Source organism: Mobula hypostoma, chromosome 3, assembly GCF_963921235.1.
Source record: "Mobula hypostoma chromosome 3, sMobHyp1.1, whole genome shotgun sequence".
Classification (NCBI taxonomy): domain Eukaryota; kingdom Metazoa; phylum Chordata; class Chondrichthyes; order Myliobatiformes; family Myliobatidae; genus Mobula; species Mobula hypostoma.
Window position 1 is genome coordinate 177,071,130 of NC_086099.1, and position 20,190 is coordinate 177,091,319.

General features: G+C 40.0%; 2 protein-coding genes across 9 annotated transcripts in view; one reads left to right on the forward strand and one right to left on the reverse strand.

Annotated features, from left to right (window-relative positions):
• The window catches only part of crot (carnitine O-octanoyltransferase), a 72,452-nt gene extending 64,383 nt beyond the window's left edge, over positions 1 to 8,069 (forward strand). For all 7 annotated transcript variants that reach the window (XM_063044140.1, XM_063044135.1, XM_063044138.1 and 4 more), the window contains one exon: positions 641 to 8,069. In XM_063044140.1, coding sequence (XP_062900210.1) covers positions 641 to 761 — 121 coding nt within the window. In that variant the 3' untranslated portion in view covers positions 762 to 8,069. The remainder of the gene's footprint in view (positions 1 to 640) is intronic.
• A 143-nt stretch (positions 8,070 to 8,212) lies between these two features.
• Positions 8,213 to 20,190, reverse strand: part of abcb4 (ATP-binding cassette, sub-family B (MDR/TAP), member 4) — a 122,706-nt gene continuing 110,728 nt past the window's right edge. For both annotated transcript variants that reach the window (XM_063044134.1, XM_063044133.1), the window contains exons 24-28: positions 18,110 to 18,266; positions 15,171 to 15,368; positions 12,507 to 12,713; positions 11,292 to 11,438; positions 8,213 to 9,960 (exon numbers count right to left, since the gene is read on the reverse strand). In XM_063044134.1, coding sequence (XP_062900204.1) covers positions 9,760 to 9,960; positions 11,292 to 11,438; positions 12,507 to 12,713; positions 15,171 to 15,368; positions 18,110 to 18,266 — 910 coding nt within the window. In that variant the 3' untranslated portion in view covers positions 8,213 to 9,759. The remainder of the gene's footprint in view (positions 9,961 to 11,291; positions 11,439 to 12,506; positions 12,714 to 15,170; positions 15,369 to 18,109; positions 18,267 to 20,190) is intronic.

Here is a 20,190-nt window from a genome sequence, read left to right on the forward strand (position 1 = left end):
ACAGATTTTTATTCAACAGATTAGACTGCTGTGGTCTGGAGTTTACTTATTTTGGCTGTAATTTTAGACAAATGCAATAACTAAAGATATAAACAATGTAGTAAAATCAATGAGTTAAAATGTTATTGTTAACTTGCACAAACTGCTCAGTGAAAGGGATTTAAACTCCTGATAGGCAGAAATATCATCTGTTACAAAAAAAATGATATTGCATAGTAGATTAGAAAGAATGATGATACATTTTTGATGTGCTGTGTATTATACAGATTCTAATTTAAGTTTTTACAGCTAAAAATTGCAAGTGCAAACTGCAAATGGAATAATTGGATGTTTGAATGTTGGCCCCTGTACTGTAAAATTTCTCAGGAGCTTACCATAGCCTGATAGTAGCATGTTCTTTGCTGTTCCTGAAGAAGACCTTCTCATGCTCAAAATATGTTACCATACAATTTTAAATAAATAATTGTGCAAGCACCTAATTTTAATTTACAGATGGGTATGGCATCAAAATATGGTATACTTTTTCTGCGAGATTTTCAAGCTGAAGATAATAATCTGTGTAAAGTAATGAAGCATTTTCAACACCTGGAGACAAAGCTGCTTTAATAGTAAAATATCTTTTATTTTTCTCCCCACATAGGATTGTTATAGTTTGTTCGGCCTGGAAGTCATACCCAGAGACCGATGCAGAAGAACTGTACAAAGGGCTAGTTCAGTCCTTTCATGAAATGCTTGACTTGACAACAACAGCCCAGCTTTAAGTGGTGACTGAAAAAAAATTGCAAAAAAAAATACTAACGTGCTAACCCTTAACATGATACATTAGGCTTCTGGTAATTATTGCCTGTGCATCTGTAAAGTTGATGCCTCAAAACACAACAGGACATTGATATTGAAGAGTAGTAATTCAAAACAAAATCAATGCAACACTTTTGAAACCATGCAAAATTCAATGCAAAAAGTTCAGCAACAATGCAGATTCTCACATACAGGGCAGTTTTGTATTTTATTTTTAACCATGTTTAATCAGCAAATAAATACCAATATTAATAATTTTAACTATATCTTGATGGACCTAACTTGATTAATTCTTAGAGACATTTTATAGATCTGAAACTATGAAGTAGGCACACTGTCTAGGATAGGAAATAGTGTATTTACAATTTGTAAGTATAATTTTAGAGATAATCAAATATTTTATGTGTAAAGTAGAACATCAAATATAAAAATTCTGTTAGGTAGAGCTGACAATAGAACATTGTTTGACTCACAACTGTGTCTTGCAGTTGCATTGTTGATCGTAGTCTATTAATGTGTGCATGAAGCATGGAGTAACCAAAATGACCACAGACTGTTAAGCAAATCTGAATTCCATTTGTCATTTGTCATTGTTCCTTTCCACACCTTGTGGCACATCGGGCAGCAACCTTTAGCATTTTTGTTTGTTTCTTTTTAAAATGAGCCAAGTTGCTAGCTCGATGCTCAACCCAGCACGGATGGAAAGCGTGCAAGGTGCCGGCCATATTCAAACCCAGGGCTACTTGCCTTGAAGTCCAGTGTGGATGCCACTACACCCCATTGACTGGCTCTTTTGTTATTTGTGTCACGTACCCTGTGACAGGAATAAAGAACCAGCAGAGATGGAAAACACTTTGGAGTCTCGTATTGCTATCAACTACTAATATTTATTAGTAACTACGCAATACAGTAATATAAATGTACATAAATCAAACAGGTTAGCAATGATTATATACAAAAGTAAGTGTGGAATAGATATGTATGAAAACCCAAGCTTCTTTAAGTCTAGGGCTAAAGAGATACAGTCCTACAAGGTTGAGTAAAGTTCAGTTAGTGGTATTGAGTTGAGTAGGGGGTGTGTGTGTGTGTGTATAAATTATATAAATATATTCATTCAGGTGAGCTGATGCCGTCGATCTTCTTGTCGTCCTCCGAAATCCTTTACAAGTCACTGACTGTGACTTTAACCAGGGGAACCGGTTTTCCTGTGGTGGAGCTATCACCCCGGCAAGGGTGGACACATAGACAACTCCCCACCAGTCAACCCCTTCTCCTACGTTGGAATTGCAATTTGGAATCGATCCGCCTGATCGATCCTCCAAAACCCACTTTCTCTGCTGTCACAACAATGCTCATTCAGTGTCCAGATCATGTGTCTGAGGTCTGTATTATCTGACCTCCCATTTATTTCACCAGGCTGAGCATCACCTGTCACTCAAAGAGTCCCTCCTTCCTCTATCTGTAAAGAAATGCAAGCAGGCAACCTGCCCTTGAAGAAATATCAACAACCTGCTGAAAATCATAACATCGTCCATTAAATAACACCGCCTTCGGTCACCATAGTAACTTACGAGCTGCTCGGTGCTGTCTCCAACTCCAAACTTCGTAAAAATCCAAAGTTACTTCCAAGGCCTTAAAGTGACAGTCCAACCGTCACTCTTCATATCTATCTATCTATCTCTCTCTCTCTCTCCCCCCCCCCTCTTCCAAACAAACCATCAATGATGAATGCCTCTCTGTGTCTTTCTTCAAACAGTTAATAGGGGCACTCCTGGATCCCCTCACATTTGAAGGAAGTTCAAATCTATTTACTGACAAGCAATAGTTTTAACTTCTGGTAATATCAGGCTCTGTTGATGACATTGCCTACCTGGTGAATTATGTAGTGAATGTTTTTTACGTTGTTACTATTTGTTTTCTACCTGTTCTAGCTCATTGCCCATGTCCATCAGAAGAGGAAAAATTAATTTAGAAAGGACTTTGTGGCCAGTGAAAAGCTCCAGTTTCTGCTGATGAACTCGGTTGGCAGTGTATCACACTGAGTGACTCATCTGTTGATTATTAGCCTGCTGCATAGATTACCCCGACTTCAGCATCCCTGTCACAGGGTCACATTCACACAGCTTTTCCGCTTTTCCCTGCTTGAGTCAGTTTTAGTTTCCTTGATTTTTTAAATATATTTCAGCTGAATTATTTTCAATTGTTACTGCATGTGCTTCTGCCGGCCCCTTCTCTGCATGCTTTAAATTCATTTACTTTCCCCAATTCTTCTGTGCTTATTTTAAATAGCATCTCATATCCATCTTGACTGTTTATTGGCCTATAACTGAAAATTCCCATTGTTTACAAAGCTGATGCATACCTCTTAAACATACAGCACCCCTTCAGCCACTTTCATGCTTCATTGTCTAATTTATGTGGTAATGTGAATTCTAACCTCTGAAAGACTGCTTTTCCAGTCTTATTTTACATAATGAATTTCCTTGTTGATCACAATACCTGCTGGTCTTCTTTTCATAGACTTCCACAAAATTTGTGAAATCTTGTTTCCTTGGCACTTTATGAGACAATGCATCTGCAGCATACTGTCTATATGGTGAAGTGTGGCATTGAACTCTTCAAATGCATGAATTTGAGCCAGAGTATTTTTAAATAAAATCCCATCTGCCTTTTATAGCTACATTTCTCTAAACTGAAAGTATGCTTTGGTACAGAAGCACTGTATATTAATGGACAATGAAGAGCAAATTGACCATAAATGAAGAGAGAAATTTTTGAAGTCAATCAGTAGGTCAGCAATTGTGCAAAATGAAACAAGTCAATATTTCAAGTCAGAGGCCCTTCATCAGAACTGGAAAAAGAGGTGGGGGGGGAACAAGTTAATTTTAAGTTGCAGAGAAGATTGGGAAAGGATGGATAAGACAGAGAATATTTGTCATGGGGTGAGGCCAAGATCACCATGGAGATAAGTTGTAGAGATCTTTGACGGTGACAACCGCCAAAAGAGTGGTGACAACTGGAGAGTTGGTGACAGCCCGGAGAGACGGCAGCCGGGGCAGAACAGGCTGGCAACCCAATCTGTCCTCTGAGAGGAGGACCCCCACAAAAGCTACAAAGAATCTAAGGAAAAGATACCCCCAGGGGTGCCCGGGGGGGGGGGGGGAGAGGATGAGCACCCCAGGCGGATGGACACAACGACATCAGACCCAGGCAATGAACAAACGACGATGAGGAAGCAGTGTGCATGTGGCAAAATCTGCAAGAACGATCGCGGCTTGAAGATCCACCAAGCGAGGATGAAGTGTTTGGCGGGAGCAGGAGCAGCACAACGCGCAGGTGTCCAACCTGGTGAGACGAAGGAGGGGCCAGGCCCGGAGTCACCCAATTGTGCCCGGAACCTCCAAGTGTTGCAAACTAATCCCTCTAACATGAAGTCTAACAGGAGGCAGATCAAATGGCCTGCAGCTAACATGACTTCACTGTGGAAGCAGTTTGATGAAGATGTTAACCAAATTCTGAAGGCAACAGCGAAGGGAGGGGTTGATAGGAAGCTGCAAGCCATGACAACAATTATTGTCAGTATTGCAGCAGAACAGTTAGGAGAAGGGAGGCTCCAAAACATCTTACTCAAAGAACCAAAGAGCATTGAGGATCCACAACATCAGGCAGGAGATGAAAGCACTGAATTCCCAATACAAGAGGTAGGAGAAGAGGAGCGCATTGGCTTGGCCCAGCTGATGTGCATACTACGAAAGAAGATCAGGGTCCTCCGCCAGGCAGAGTGGCATCAGAGGCAGCGTCGTGAAAGGCCCATTCTTTAGTTACAGCCTTCAGTATTTTGGGCATCGAGGGAGGGAGGAAGAGGAGAGCTATCCGCAGTACCACCGATGCGGCAGAGAGGGCCTCAAGATGGCTGTGGCTCAAAAGAGGGGAGCCATGGAGTCATAAGTAGCTAGCCATCTGGACACAAGCTGGGGTCTGATCAGCCGCGGCTGGGTCACCTGGAGGAGGTTGTATGATGTTGAAAGACCCGAAACACCCGATGATTCCAGGAACATCACTGAAGATGTGTCCAGAAGCATCAATAGATGTATGTCCACAGTGAATTGAGGGGTTAATGAGGCAGTTAGTGAGTGAGAATCTAAACAAAGGAGTTAAAAAAAAGTAATGATGTGCCCAGTTGTAGGACTTGTACAGCTGTGCTAACAGGATGAGAAAACTAAGCCAATTTCACAGATGATTCGCATCAAAATGGCAACTCCTGATACCAACAGAGAAAAAGTTAGTTGATATTGTAGAATTCAGGTCCTGAAGGATGCAGTTTGCTCAAGCAAAATGTGGGGCACTGTTTTAGATAGCCTGTAGCAATTGTTTACATAATCTCTGTTACCTGAAGAAAAATGACTACCGAATGAAAATAGAAAATAGTTAAGTGAACTGTGAAATACATAATACAAGAGTCTTTTATTTAAAAGAAATAGAGCTATCACAGACATGCAATGACTACTAAATAAGAATAGCCAATGATAGTTGGTAAAATGAAGACGAAAGAAATGACCTAGCTTGACCCAAAATCTGTGCTTATTTCACAATCAGTTTAAATGTACCCAAAGTGTTATAAAGAAAGATGCAAACATTTGATGGTAAATATGTGATAATTCTGGATTTTTTCTCTTGTAACTAATTTCACAGACTATATCCTACATTATAGTGTGTGATTTGGTTGCTTGATTTGAAAGATGTAAATGATAGGATCAGCAACTATTGAATGTGGATTTCTTTCCATTCAATCTTCTCTGATTTGGGAATTCTTTGGAGTTTATTGTTTATAGTAATGTTTTTGCTAATTTCTACATGACTCACACACCCATGAAAGAAATATTAAATAAAGGTTCCTTGATTTAATCACAGTTGCTTTGTGTCAGCTCATTTTTAGATGAAGCAGAAGACTGTGGGTTCATTTACCACACCAGTCCTTTAGACACCGTATCAGACACACACTGATATGGTGTCAATTATGGAGTAATCACTCAAAAGAATGAAAGCTGACATCATATCGGTGAAGAGATTAAATTGAAGCCTTGCATGTGTTTATTTCAAAATACAAGGAAGACCTCCCTGGATTTCTGATTGATTTTTAATCCTCAATAAGGATCTAAGGTCACTTCTGTTTATACAAACGTAACCACTGTATGTTCCTGTTTGTTAAAGGTGCAGTCTTGGATTGCAAAAATATCAAAAATGACAAACATACTTCATTTGCCTTGAACCATCTTCAAACATACCGAAGACATGAAACCATTCTTTATATAGTCAAGCTGATTCTTAATTTTGAGAAGATTAAAAATAACAATTTTATTGACAGGTAGAAATCTTTATGAGACATCAATCATGGCCTTCAGTTGAGTTAATTGGGGCTTTGCAGAATCTGGATGTGATGTGCCTGCAACTTTAAACCTAAAGATGAATGAGTGAACTCTAGTGGCTTTGTGAGTCTCTTGAAGTATATTTATCAAGCTTGCCTCCTCAGTTTTAGAATTGTCTTGGGGTTCTTCTCAAGCACTTCAGGAGAATGAGGAGGGATCTCATAGAAACATTCCAAATGTTAAAAGCCCTGAACAGATTAGATATGGCGGTTATTTCCCATGGTAGGGGATTCTAGGACAAGAGGGCACGAATTCAGGAGTAAAGGATGTCCTTTTAGAACTGAGATATGGAGAAATTACTTTAGTCAGAGGGTGGTAAATCTGTGGAATTTGTTGCCACAAGTGGCTGTGGAGGCCAAGTCATTGGGTGCATTTAAGGCAGAGATAGATAGGTTCCTGATTAGCCAGGGCATCAAAGGGTATGGGGAGAAGGCAGGGGAGTGGGGATGACTGGAAGAATTGGATGAGCCCATGATTGAATGGTGGAGCAGACTCAATGGGCTGAATGGCCTACTTCTGCTCCTATATTGTGTGGTCTTATGGTCCTGTTAGCTTTAGTGTTTATGCCTTGTCACCTGTCTACTTTCAAACAAAAAATCTTTGCCTTCAGATGTGCTCCTTCCTTCTAACAATGTTCAATATAGGGTAAAAATCTCTAATCAACGACAGTACTTTGGACCTAACTGGTGCAGGACCACAGAAACTGTTCCCAGTCATCTTCCTCTGAGTAGGAAGACTTCTTTACAAGTATAGACACTCACTATGTTTTTTTTATAGATCAGACAATAATTTGGACATCTATCAACAAAAATTACAAAAGTTGCACTGGTATGATAATTAGCTATAGATTAGTATAGACCTTTGAATTGTTTTATTAGTGCAGAATATTTTCAAAACATGCTGGACGATGGGAGTTCTGGACCACAGAATGCCAGACCAGAGTTTCAATTCGTAGTGTAACAGAGAAAATCACTTCTCACATTGCCAAAATATCACCTCAATATGATAGTTTATATGACAAAGTACCCCTCTGATCAGGATGATCAATAGCCAGTACAGCACAGGCATGCCAAAGGAACAGTGCGCACAATGCATAATTTTCATAATTGCCCATTGTCTTCCTGTAGGCACTTCAGTGGAAACATGCTGTCATTGGATATATGCATAAGAAAAGCAACAGTGATTCTTCAAATAGATCCAAGTATTTGTTTTAAGGAATGAATCCTCCGTGTTAATGTGGAAGAATAGAGTATTAGCAGGGAAACTGAGCAGAGTGTTTAACTTCACGATTTGTGACTTTTAGTCAAGGCTGTCTGTTTTGTATTTGGAGCTCCTGATTGAAGAGTCTAGGATCAGGAAACAGAGTTTATGAAGGGTAGGTTGTTTAGGACTGATGCGAAGAAAAATGTCTTCATTCAGAGGATGGTGAACCTTTGGTATTCTCTAACCCAGAATCTGTTGAAGTTCAGCCTGTTGTGTTAATTTCAGAACAAAGATTAATGAACATGAAGGAAATTAAGAGTCATGGCGATGAGATAGAAGATCAGCCATGACCTTGATGAATGGAGAAGCAAATATTTGCTTATTTCTCATAGGGCTACATCTGGAAACCAGCTAGGGCATGCTTGACTGTTCAAGATGTAGGAATAGGGAGATAAAATCCCTCAACTTAGAAGTTTTGAGATGGGATGATCAGAGTAGGCAGTTAGAATTCTTTACCTAGTGAGCTATGTATGGGAGAGAAGGATGCTGGGAGTAGAAGCACAGCTGTGAGGTTGGCATGTGAGTGGAGGAAGCACTCCTAGTCCGACAATTCATGTCGCAAAATGACTTGGTTTTACAACCCTCTTGCCTCATTAAAATTGTCACGTTTTTCTAAGGCATGGGAAGCCCAGCTATCCACAGTAATTACAAAGCCACTGGCCTCATAATCCAATTCAACAGTGGGAATCAGTTTAGACTTTTAACATTCGATATCTGACTCAAACTGAATATGCACATTTTTATTTGCAAATAATAGAATTAATTCTAAACATTACAAGTAAAATACTTAATTCAGTGCAATATCAAATACAGAAAACAAAACAATGTAAATATAGAATTTAGAAAAAGCTATAATAAAAACAGTAACACCAATAATCATTATACTTTGGAGGCACAAGAGACTAAGACAAACTGAACTGCTGGAAGAATACAGTAAAATCTCTGGAAGCCAACATATGATCAAAATTTGGGTCAAGATCCTGCTTCAGGAATAAACATTGGTGATTCCTGGTTCCTAGAACTAATCGAGTAATGTATCTTGGTAATGGGAGGAGGGGGGAGGTTTAAAGGAATGGAAAGTTTGAACAAATGGAGAGAGAACGAGGGTTGACAGGAAAGAGCAGGAAAAGAACACAGGGAGTGCAGGTTACCTGAAATTGGAGAATTCAGTTTCGTACCATTGTGTTATAGGCAACACAAGGAAATTATGAAGAAAAGCAAGAGCATCCCTATGGATGACAGGGTGGGGTTGAGGTACTGATCTGTTGCAGTAGATAGTTTGTCTCCTCAGATGGAGACTGAGAAATCCATTAAAGGGGCTATCAGAAATGGTCCAGGTGAATTTGGTGGCAAAGGGGATAAAATAACTGCACGAATACAGTCATTGATGTAATTGAAAATAAGCTGAGGAGTGGTCCTGAAGTCAGTTAGAGAGGAGTACTGTTTCATGTAGCCATTGAAACAGCACTCATAGCTGAGGCTAATGCCAGTGTCCTTTAGTACACAGTTGAACACTAGAAAGCTGGAATAATCAAAAGACAAGTTATTGAGGGTAAAAATAAGTTCTGCCAGGTGGATGAAAGTATTAGCTGAGGAGAACTTCCAGTAAGATGGTGGCATGTTCGGATGCAACCACCTCTCGGGTCAACCAAGGGTGTTTTTGTCTTTTTTAAATATCTCTGTTTTACAATCACAGGACAATGCTGGACATTAAGAACTTCAGGTACTGCTGGTCCACCCCATCATCGAGTTGCTCAGTGGCAGATGGGCTAGACTTGGTGCAGACTTTGTTACTGCTCGCTACAGAAAGGCATTTGAGTTGATGCTTGAAGGTGGTGTTCAGTCTAACAGCAAGTTATTGTCTTGGATGTTTCTCTTGCATTTGCAAAACCCTGTTGGACATTGATAATGTAAACTGGTGCAAGTCCATTTTCCTTGTTTAATGGTGAGACAGACAGTAGGGGAATTACATGGCTTCAATTATAGCAAAGGCCATGCCTCAAGCAGCAAGCTTGCCTGTTGCAGCAGTCCAGGATAGGACCCTATTTAAGTAACCAACTTAATTCTAACCAATCCAAACTAGGTTTATCAATAGGTTCACTCCAATGTGTTTGTGTAGATTGATTTATCTAATGTAATTAATGAAAATAATTAATGACTTATTACTCTTCCTCTTCAAATTGTTATTCCACAAATATACGTAATTTTAATTTTATCAAAATCAATCAAACTAGAAAATAAATTTAAACATAATGATTGAATATTTTTCCACTTAGTTTCGTTTCGTTTGTGCAGTAACTAGCTTGTAATAAAGAGTTTGACTGGCCATAAGCTGCTGGTGTGTTCCTTCCTCTGCAATTTGTCCATGATTAAATACGGCTATTTTGTTGGCATTCTGGATAGTAGACAGGCGATGAGCTATTACAATACAGGTGCGGCCTTCTCTTGCTTTATCCAGTGCTTCTTGGACAATCTGTTAAAAGGCAAGAAATGGAAACAAACATGAGAACAGTTTGCATAGAAACGTAGAAAACCTACAGCACAATACAGGCCCTTCGGCCCTCGGCCCACAATGCTGTGCCGAACATGTACTTTAGAAATTACCCAGGGTTACCCATTTTTCTAAGTTCCACCTACCAATCCAAGAGTCTCTTAAAAGACCCTATTGTATCCACCTCCACCACCATCGTCGGCAGCCCATTCCACGCACTCACGCACTCAACACTCTCTGCATAAAAAAAAACTTACCCCTGGCATCTCCTCTGTACCTACTTCCAAGCACCTTGAAACTATGCCCTCTCATGTTAGCCATTTCAACCCCGGGGAAAAGCCTCTGACCATCCACACGATCAATGCCTCTCATCATCTCATACACCTCTATCAGGTCACCTCTCATCCTCCATCGCTCCGAGGAGAAAAGGCCAAGTTCACTCAACCTATTCTCATAAGGTATGCTTCCCAATCCAGGCAACATCCTTGTAAATCTCCTCTGCACCCTTTTACATCAAATAAATTATTTTGACTGTGTTAAAATGTGACTGAAAATGAATATCTTTCAAATTATATGTTTGTAATCTAGTCCAGTGTGAAATGAACATCCTGACCTAGGTCTTGCTGATAAATGCTAATGATTACTATAAGAACAACTGTTTAAGTTCCAACGAATTCAGAAATTCTATATATGTATATTCAAATATGTCTCAAACCAAGTGAAAATGAGCACTGTATATTACCAATGCAATCCATTGAGAAACTGTTCCAAACTTTTAGTAGAAAAATAATAATGCTTGTCGATACTGAGCTAAACCTTAATGCAGTGCAGCACTCCATAATTTGGGGCAACACGTAGCTTAGTGGTTAGCACAATGCTTTACAGTATAGATGACCCATGTTCAGTTCCCACTGCTGCCTGTAAGAAGCTTGTACGTTTTCCCTATGACCACGTGAGTTTCCTCCGGTGCTCTGGTTTCCTCCCACAGTCCGTTTGGTAAGTTACTTGGACATTGTAAATTGTCCCGTGATTAGGCTGGGACTTAATTGGTGGACTGCTGGGGGACTTGAAGTGCCTATTCCACACTGTATCTCAACAAAACAGAACATAATTTGTCAGAAATCAGTCTCCCATATAATTTGTCACTAATCACTGTCACTGAGTGAATTTTCAGGTTTGCTGTTCCCAGTGCACAGTTTCAGATGCCAGGAAAACAATGTGAAATATGGGTAGACCTATTTCCTGAAATTTTCACATAATCACTGCCTTGCCTGCAAAAATATTGCCCCCATGACTAATAGTTACTATCTTACCATTTCACTTTCTGTATCCAGTGCTGAAGTAGCTTCATCTAGGATCAGAATCTTAGGATTTCGGACTAATGCTCGAGCAATGGCTATACGTTGTTTCTGTCCCCCAGATAACTGGGTGCCCTTCTCTCCTACGCAGGTTTCATATTTCTAAACAAATAGAGCAAAATATTGATTACAGTATTTTTCCAAATAATATTTTCAATTACTCACTTTTTTTCAATTCTAGATGAATTGCAGTCAATTTTAGATATTACTAACTTAACAATCTCCTTACTTATACAAATTATTAAATTTTTATTCTCTGAAAGTGGCACTTTCACCAAAAAGCATGGCATTACAGCAGTGATTAGCTGCTTTGCAACATGAATATTATTGCATTTAACATTCACAAGGCAAATGAAGGAACACAATGATGATATCGCATGTGATACATTATAACAAGAGGAATACAAGCCCTTCCCTGTTCGTACAAAATGGCTGCAAAACTATGGTAAAGCTATGAAGTAACCTCCCACTCAGATGTAACAAATACACATGTATCTTAGAGTTGGGAGAATCATTAACCCCATCAGTAAAACAACATTTTGCCTTCCCATTAGACCTTATTGCAGAAGCCATCAACCCCTACACTAAATAGCTGGTCTTACACTCAAGATGTGTATACCACACCAACACCTTAGTTTATAGAATCTGGAGAAAAAAATATCAGGAAGACATGGCAGCTGAAGAGCTACTAAACACGTTCTAATCTGATGATGGTTTCTCCCTCTACTATCCTTTCAGGCAATGAGTTCCAAGCCCTTCCTGCATTCTGGATTGGAAAAAATGTCCCTCATTTTGCTACTCCTTCTACCAATTAACTTGAACCTTTAATTTGCAGTTACCAACCTCAATTTAAAGGAAGTATGTAATCTGTTTATCCTATCAAAGCCTCTGATAATTGTATTCACCTTGATAAACATTCCCCTCAGCCTGTTTGGTTTCTTTTCTCATAGCTTAAGTTTTCAAATCCCGTGATCAGCTTCATGTCATCTCCTGTGCACCTTCCCAGTACTTTCACATCTTCTGTGTTTATGTTGACCAGAACTGTACACCGTTCCCAAGTTGTTGCACATAATTCTAGTATAAGATTCCAGCTCTTTTGCAAGTTTAGCCATTCAAATTGCTTTAGAATTTATCACCAAGTTTATTGACTGTAATCATGCATAATCCTACCTCAGGGAGAGTTTCGATAAAAGAATGTATGTTGGCATCTCTGGCTGCAGCCACTATTTCCTCCTTGGATACGACCCTGCTGTTGTCCCCATAGGCAATATTATCAGCAATACTGCAGTTAAATAGTACTGGTTCCTGAGACACAACACCAATCTGTGCTCGAGCCCACTGAACATTGAGATCCTTTATATTTTTGTTATCTAAAAGCTGGAGAGAAAGAGTATTTCACAAACCTGCACTTTAAAGCACATCATTAAAATGGATGTAAACCGTAGACTGCAGGAGTAAAAGGTGATCATGGCAGTAACTGAGGATTTACAGCAAACACATTAAAAATGTGGAATTCTTGTACTACTTAATGCAGACATATGGCAAAATAATTATTATAATGTTCATCACATATACATGAGAGCAACAAAATCCAATTAATAATTGTCTCATGTGAGTCCTGTGACAAAACAAACAGAATTTTAATGGGAACAGAAACAGAATTTCACCACCATAAATTGTGCTTTCATCAAAAGCCTTAATTCTTTTCATCAACCTGGAACATTAACTTTATTTTCTTCTCATTGGATGTAGACTGATTTATAGATTATTTCCAATATTTTTAATTTTATTTCAAATGTCCATGACATTTCCTTTCTGCTCTACAGTTTTGCATTATCTTAATATGTAGGAAATAAATACAGTGGATTCCAGCTAATTGGTCCATCGGTTAATCGGGGCAGCTGTTTCTTTGGGTTAGCTCATAGAACAAAAACTAATCCAGGATTTTCTTTGTTTATTTGGCACACTATGCCGTTTAATTGGGACAGGAGATTGTTGCCAAACAGTTTCTAACCAGTATCAGTCACATCATCTTGTGTGGCTGTTAGACACTAATGTGCTTGGAGCGAACAATTTGCATGTGTTTGTTTTCAAGAAGCAGTTATTTTGTCACTGATAGTTGCTGAGAAATGATCAGTAAGATTAATGCAGAACTGTTTTGCTCACTGCAGTTTCAAGCATTCATGCCTGGAGATAACTGAAATGACCAGGAATGAAAATGAAATAATTTCACTACTTCAATAAGTTAGGAACTACAAAGAATTTGAAGATATTAACAATCATTTTGAATGTTACAATGAAAATGAAGATTTGGAGGATGCAATCTTCAAAAGCATTGTAAGAAAGGCAGTCCATTATCTGTTCCAATTTTGCTCATTTACAGTCAATTAGAAGAATATGGCAGCATGCTGGGTGTCCATTGTATCCAACGATGACAGTGAAAGCTGTGCTGGGAAGTTTTGAAAGTGGAAAAGCCATTGCACTAGGGTAGTTACACTCTCTCGACCTCGGAAGTCCAGGTCCAGTGATACGACTATTCGTCACAAACTGGTTGCAGTGGATAACCATGTCTACTTCTGTGCCTCCTCACACCCTTTGCTCTCCACAAAGTGTTGCAGAACTGCCTTCCTGGCCATTGGATCTCACTGTAGATCTCATCTGCCCAGTGTGCCAGAGCTGATTTCACATGCTAGGAGAGGCATGTCTCTATTTCCCCAGGGCAGGAGTCCTGCCGGCTACCCTCACTTGGGTTAGCCCACCTGAAGAAGCAATGCACAAGGATGAAGCTGCTGTCGCATGCAAACAGCTACTTGGAGCTACAGGTGAGAGCTGATTGTCTGATGGGGACCACAGGTCAGTGTGAGCTGCCCCAGAACGGACATGACAAGACCCTTACTCAGAGATGCTACCCCTTATCGGGCATCCCATACGTGGTGACATACAAGATCCTTACCCAGAAGTGCTACCCCTGTAGCTCCTACTGCCACATATGCTCAGTGGCCACTTTACTATGTACAGTTGTACACCTGCTCTTTGTTGCAAATATCTAATCAGCCAATCACGTAGCATTGAAAACATGCAGACATGGCCAAGAGGTTCAGTCGTTGTTCTGACCAAACATCAGATTAGGGGAATAAATATGACTATTTCTATCTATTTGGAATAGTTGTTGGTGCCAGACAGGGTGGTTTGAGTAGTTCAGAAACTGCTGATCTCCTGGGATTTTCATAAACAATTGTCTCTAGAGTTTACAGAGAATGGTGTAAAAAACAAACAACAACAAAAAAAACCCAGTGAGTGGCAGTTCTATGGGTAAAAATGGCTTGTTAGTGAGAGGTCAGAGGAGAATGGTTAGACTGGTTCAAGCTAACAGGAAAGTGACATTAACTCAAATAACCATGAGTTACAACATTTGAATTCAAAAGAGCATCTCTGAATGCACAACACGTCAAACCTTGAAGTGAATGAGTTACAGCAGGTACCAAATAACATGGTCACTGAGGGTATACTGGTGGTGGTAGGTTGGGATGGTAATTCAGAGGCAAAATTGAACACATCCACATAATTCAGTTGAAGAAAGATTAGGTGGCTGAAGTGAATGAAAGGAAAATCCGATGCCATTTTTCTGTATAAGTGAAATGTTGCATCTGTACATTATAGTTAACTAGTTCAGCAAAACCACTTGTAAATGTACTGTCATCCCCCAAGAATGTACCACCATTGTAATGAAAATCCAGAAAAAAATGCTTCCTGGTGATATAGACAGTAAGTGATTATTTGAGTAACACAACCCATCAGATTTCAGATGCTGTTGAAAGGGAGTGAGTTACCTACCACTTTTCCACGTTGTGGGTCGTAGTACCTCTCCAGCAGCTGAACAGTAGTGCTTTTCCCACAGCCGCTGCTCCCCACCAGAGCCAAGGTTTGTCCTTTTTCAACTTCGACTGTTAAATCTTTTAACACAGGCACATCGGGGCGAGTAGAGTAGTTAAAAGCAACATCTTCAAACTTGACCTTTCCCTCAAATGTAGTCTTTAAAAAGAATTAGAACAATGACATTTAGTATCACTTAACATGTCCTTAAATATCTTTGCAAAGAAATCAAATGGGCATCCACCTGCAGTCAGAAACCAAGGTACATGGCACAATTTTCCTATTTTCTCCTGTTTTCTTATGATGCAAAAGCGATACGACTTTATGCCAACTCCCAGATCATTCCTATTAATTCCATTGTCCACTTATTTCTCTGCAACCTGTTCTCTTTCTCATGAGCTGAGCTAGTTCCCCCCAATATTCTGAGTGGTGATTTACATTTGTCAATAAACCTGCCAACCTGCACACCTTCAGGATAGAACATAAAACAGTACAACACAATGTGGGTCATTTGACCCACTACATTGGGCTGACTTTTTAACCTACTCTGCGATCAGTCTAACCCCTTGCCTCCTACCCATAACCCTTCAATTTTCTTTTATCCATGGGCCTATTGAAGGGCGTCGTGTCTCTAATCCATCATCCTCTACCACCACCCCCAGCAATGCGTTCCAGCATTTACCATGCTTTTGGGGGAAAAAATCTATCCTGACATCTCCCCTAAGCTTTCCTCCATTCATTTTAACAGGATGTCCTCTGGTATTGGCCATTGCCACCCTGGCAAAAAGGCGCTGGCTGTCCACTCAGTCTATGCCTCTCATAATCTGACACACCCCTATCAAGTCACCTCTCATCCTCCTTTGCTCCAAAGAGGAAAGACCTATCTCACTGATCCTTCCCTCATTTCATCTCAGGACGTGGAATGAACTCTATGGAGTGACAGGGAGAACATGCAAACTCCACACTGACAGCACTGAAGGTCAGGACTGAACCCAGGATACCGGAGCTCTGCAGCGGCAGCACCAAACTGTTCGGCCACTTGCCACTATACCAAATGCACATTTAGAGATTAGCATTCTATCAAAATGTCCAACCCTCCGTCCCCGTCGTGAGAGATGTCAATGGGTAAGGCCGGCCACCAGGGCTCTGGTAGGGCTGCATAGACCAATCCCCTGCACAGTGGATTGCAAAAGTGTTGATGAGTTCCAACCATACTATCGACTTCAGAGGGTAATGGAGGGGAGGCCATCGATGACATTTGCTCCCTAGGGAACTAAGGCACAAGTAAGCAAGTATTCTTCAAAATCTTTTTTGCTTGTATTATGTGATAAATATCTTTAATAAAAGACTGTGTTAGCTGTGAAAATATTTGCAGATGTTGTCAATGATACAGTTGATCTGTAGTGTAAGGATCCTTACCCGAGGGCAGTTTAAATTATTATCTTATTTATTGTTGGATAGAGATACTTTGATATAACGGATAGGCAAACAGACTGTGCAGCAAGTCAGATTGACCATGGCTGTGGGGAATTACAATGCAGTTAATTACCTGACATGGAATTGAAAAGATAATTTACCACAACTGATACTATAATAAGTAAAGCACCTGACTCACTCCGGAAGGGAATCTGCCACCCATACACAATACAGGCTGTAAATTAACACACACCTGCAGCAATGTAGTTGACTCTCAAATGGCCTAGCAAGCTGTTCAATTGTTAACATGACACTATCTCCCTCCTCCTCACAGACAATAGGGATGAGAAATAAATGCCAGGCTTGCCAACAACTCCCACATTCCATCGTTGAGAAGAAGAGTGAAGCAGCAGTGTAATATCAATTACATGGATCCCAGATGAATTGGCAGTCAAAGGTTTTTCGTAACTTGGGTCATGTGTTATATTATAATGCAAGAATAACCTTCCCATGTGCCCCTCAAAGACAAGGCAAACTTTCAGTGTAATTCAGGGGTCCCCAACATCTTTTTTATGCCATGGACCAATACCATTAAGGAACGGGTCCATTGCAGAGAAAATTGACAAGGATGTTGCTGGGTCTGGAGGACCTTAGGCTAGGACTGTATCCTTCAGAATATAAAAGTTTGAGAGGAAATTTGATAGGAGTATACTGAATTATTAGGGGTATAGATAGGGTAAATACTAGCAGGCCTTTTCCACTGAGGTTGGTCATGGATTAAAGGTGAAAGGTGAGAAGTTTACGAGGAACATTAGGGGAAACTCAGAGTCGTGAGAGTGTGGAATGAGCTGCCAGCACAAGTGATGCATGCAAGCTCGATTTCAATGTTTAAGAGACATTTGGATAGGCAGTAGGGATATGGAGGGCTATGGTCCTAGTACAGGGTCAATGGGAGCAGGCAGTTTAAATAGTTTTGGCATGGAATAGATGGGCCAAAGGTCCTGTTTCTGTACTGTTCTTCTCTAGGACTCTATGACCCCTGGTTGGGAATCCCGGGACTATAAATCAACAACAGTGAACAGAACTATGTCAACGATCTTCATGAATCAGGCTCCCATTTACTCATAGTCTTTTGCCATTGTGACTTGTGAGCTCTTATGCTGGTATTACTAAATTACTTTTTTGTACCAAATACCTGGCATTATTCACCTGCTCCTTCCTATTCTTAGGTAGATTGCTATTCACATGTGCCATCATCAGAATAAGTATTGGGTTAGGATAAGATAAGAATCTTTATCTTATTGTCCACGCAAACATGAGAAATACAGACGTACTTCTGACAATATTATCCACAATCAATAAAAGCTTATTTCACAATTTTGTGCCAAATATTTAGTTGCCAGCTGCTTCCAAGCAATTTGAGATTATAACATTTCACAAGTACTTTTTTAATGTACTATTTTAAAGGATGGTAAAGTACTTACTGGAGCATCACCAGCCTCACCAAAGCTGTCTATTGAAGGATCTTGGTTAATTAGCTTGATGATTCGGGCTGCTGACAACTTAGCCTTGGCATAATCAGGTGCAAATGAGCTGGTCTGTCCCAAAGCCATTGCCCCAAATACAATTGCTGAGAATACACTGCAATAACATAAATCAAAGAACATGCAATATTATTCCTACAGATAAGTTTCATGCTCGAGAGATAGTAATCCAAACAGAAATTTATCAAGACCCTATGCACTTCAAAAATAATGTCAGCTCAAGCAGTTAATGCACGTTACTTAAGTATAATAAGAAAAATACATGGAAAACATTAATAAAACCAGAAAATGCAAGAACTCTCAGCATCCATGGAGAGAGAAATAAACATTTCAGGTTAATGAAACTTATACAGAAGGAGGAAAAGAAAGAATGCAAGGGAAGAGAGTCAAAGCTTCAGGCTGAGCACATTTAACTTGGAAAAATTGGAAACTAAGTGCATTGTCAGTTGCAGAGATGGACAGGAGTGAAGAGAACTGATGAGGTATCTTTATCAAGGTGCAGAGCAAAATTGTCAAATTAAAAGTTGTTTCAAATTCCATCAATTTAAGAGAGAAGAGAAACAAAGTAGGTAATGAAACAAACTGCCCAAATCCAACCCTGTGTTTCTAGCATACTATACTGTTCCAACAATACCAGAATGAGGTTGAGAAACAACAAGTCATATTCCACAGGGCATACTGCAGCCTTCGGAACTCAATATTGAATTCTACATTTTCAGGTAACTAGTTGTTTATTTGCTGGATCTATTTCAGTTTCACAGTATTCCTTCACTATTTTTTCCTCTTCTGGTCTCCAACTGCAGGATTTAAGATTCTTGTTACCTTGACAACTTGAGGCAAGACGATGTAAAGAAAGCAAGTTGCAGAAGAAGCTTAATTTTGAAAAAAACATCAGAGTAGATAAGTGCTTGTTTAACTCAGCAGGCCTGGCAGCAAAAATGGAAATGAATAAACAGTCGATGTTTCAGGCCGAGACCCTTCATCATTACAGTCTTGAGAATCTCTTATGTTTAGAATAGATAAATCCCTGGGCTTAGAAGGATACAGCCCAGGTTACAATAGAAAGTGAGTAAAGGGATTGCTATGCCTTTGGCAATAACCTTTGCATTCACAGTGGCCACAAGAGTAGTACCAGATGAAGGGTGGCAAATATCATTCCTTTGTTCAAGAAATATACTATGGATAATCCAGGGAATTATATACCAGTGAGTCTCAGTGGTTGCAAACTATTGGAGAGGATTCTTAGAGACAGGATTTATGAGCATTTGGAGAAGCAGAGTTTGATTAGGGGTAGTCTGTATTCCTTTATGAGAGGCAGATTGTGCCTTACGAGCCTGATTAGATTCTTCGCGATAGCAACAAAACAAATTGATAAAGTTAGGGCAGTTGATGTGGTGTATTTGTATTTTAATGGGCATTCGACAATATTCAGAAAGTCAGGGGACATGGGATTCTGGGGAGCTTCCCACAGAAGGCAAAGGGCATTAAGTAGGTGAAGTTTATTTTGCATGGAGGTTGGTGACCAGTGGTGTTCTGCAGAGGTTAGTTCTGGGACCCCTGCTATAGAGTCATAGAAAACTACTTCACATAATCTGAAAACAACAGGAATTCTGCAGATGCTGGAAATTCAAGCAACACACGTAAAAGTTGCTGGTGAACACAGCAGGCCAGGCAGCATCTCTAGGAAGAGGGCCTGAAACGTCGACTGCACCTCTTCCTAGAGATGCTGCCTGGCCTGCTGCGTTCACCAGCAACTTTTGTGTGTGTTGCTCACATAATCTGAACCATTGCTCTCCTACCCCTCCCATCCAGGTATCAAAACTTCTCAAACGTTGATATTGAAATTGTATCCACCATTTGTACTGGCAGCTCGTTCCACACTCACCTCAACCTCTGAGTAAACAAGTTTCCCCTCATGTTCTCCTTAAACATTTCACCATTCACCGTTAACCCATGACCTTTAGTTGTAGTCTCACCCAACCTCAATGGAGAAAGACTGCTTGCATTTACCCAGGACACTC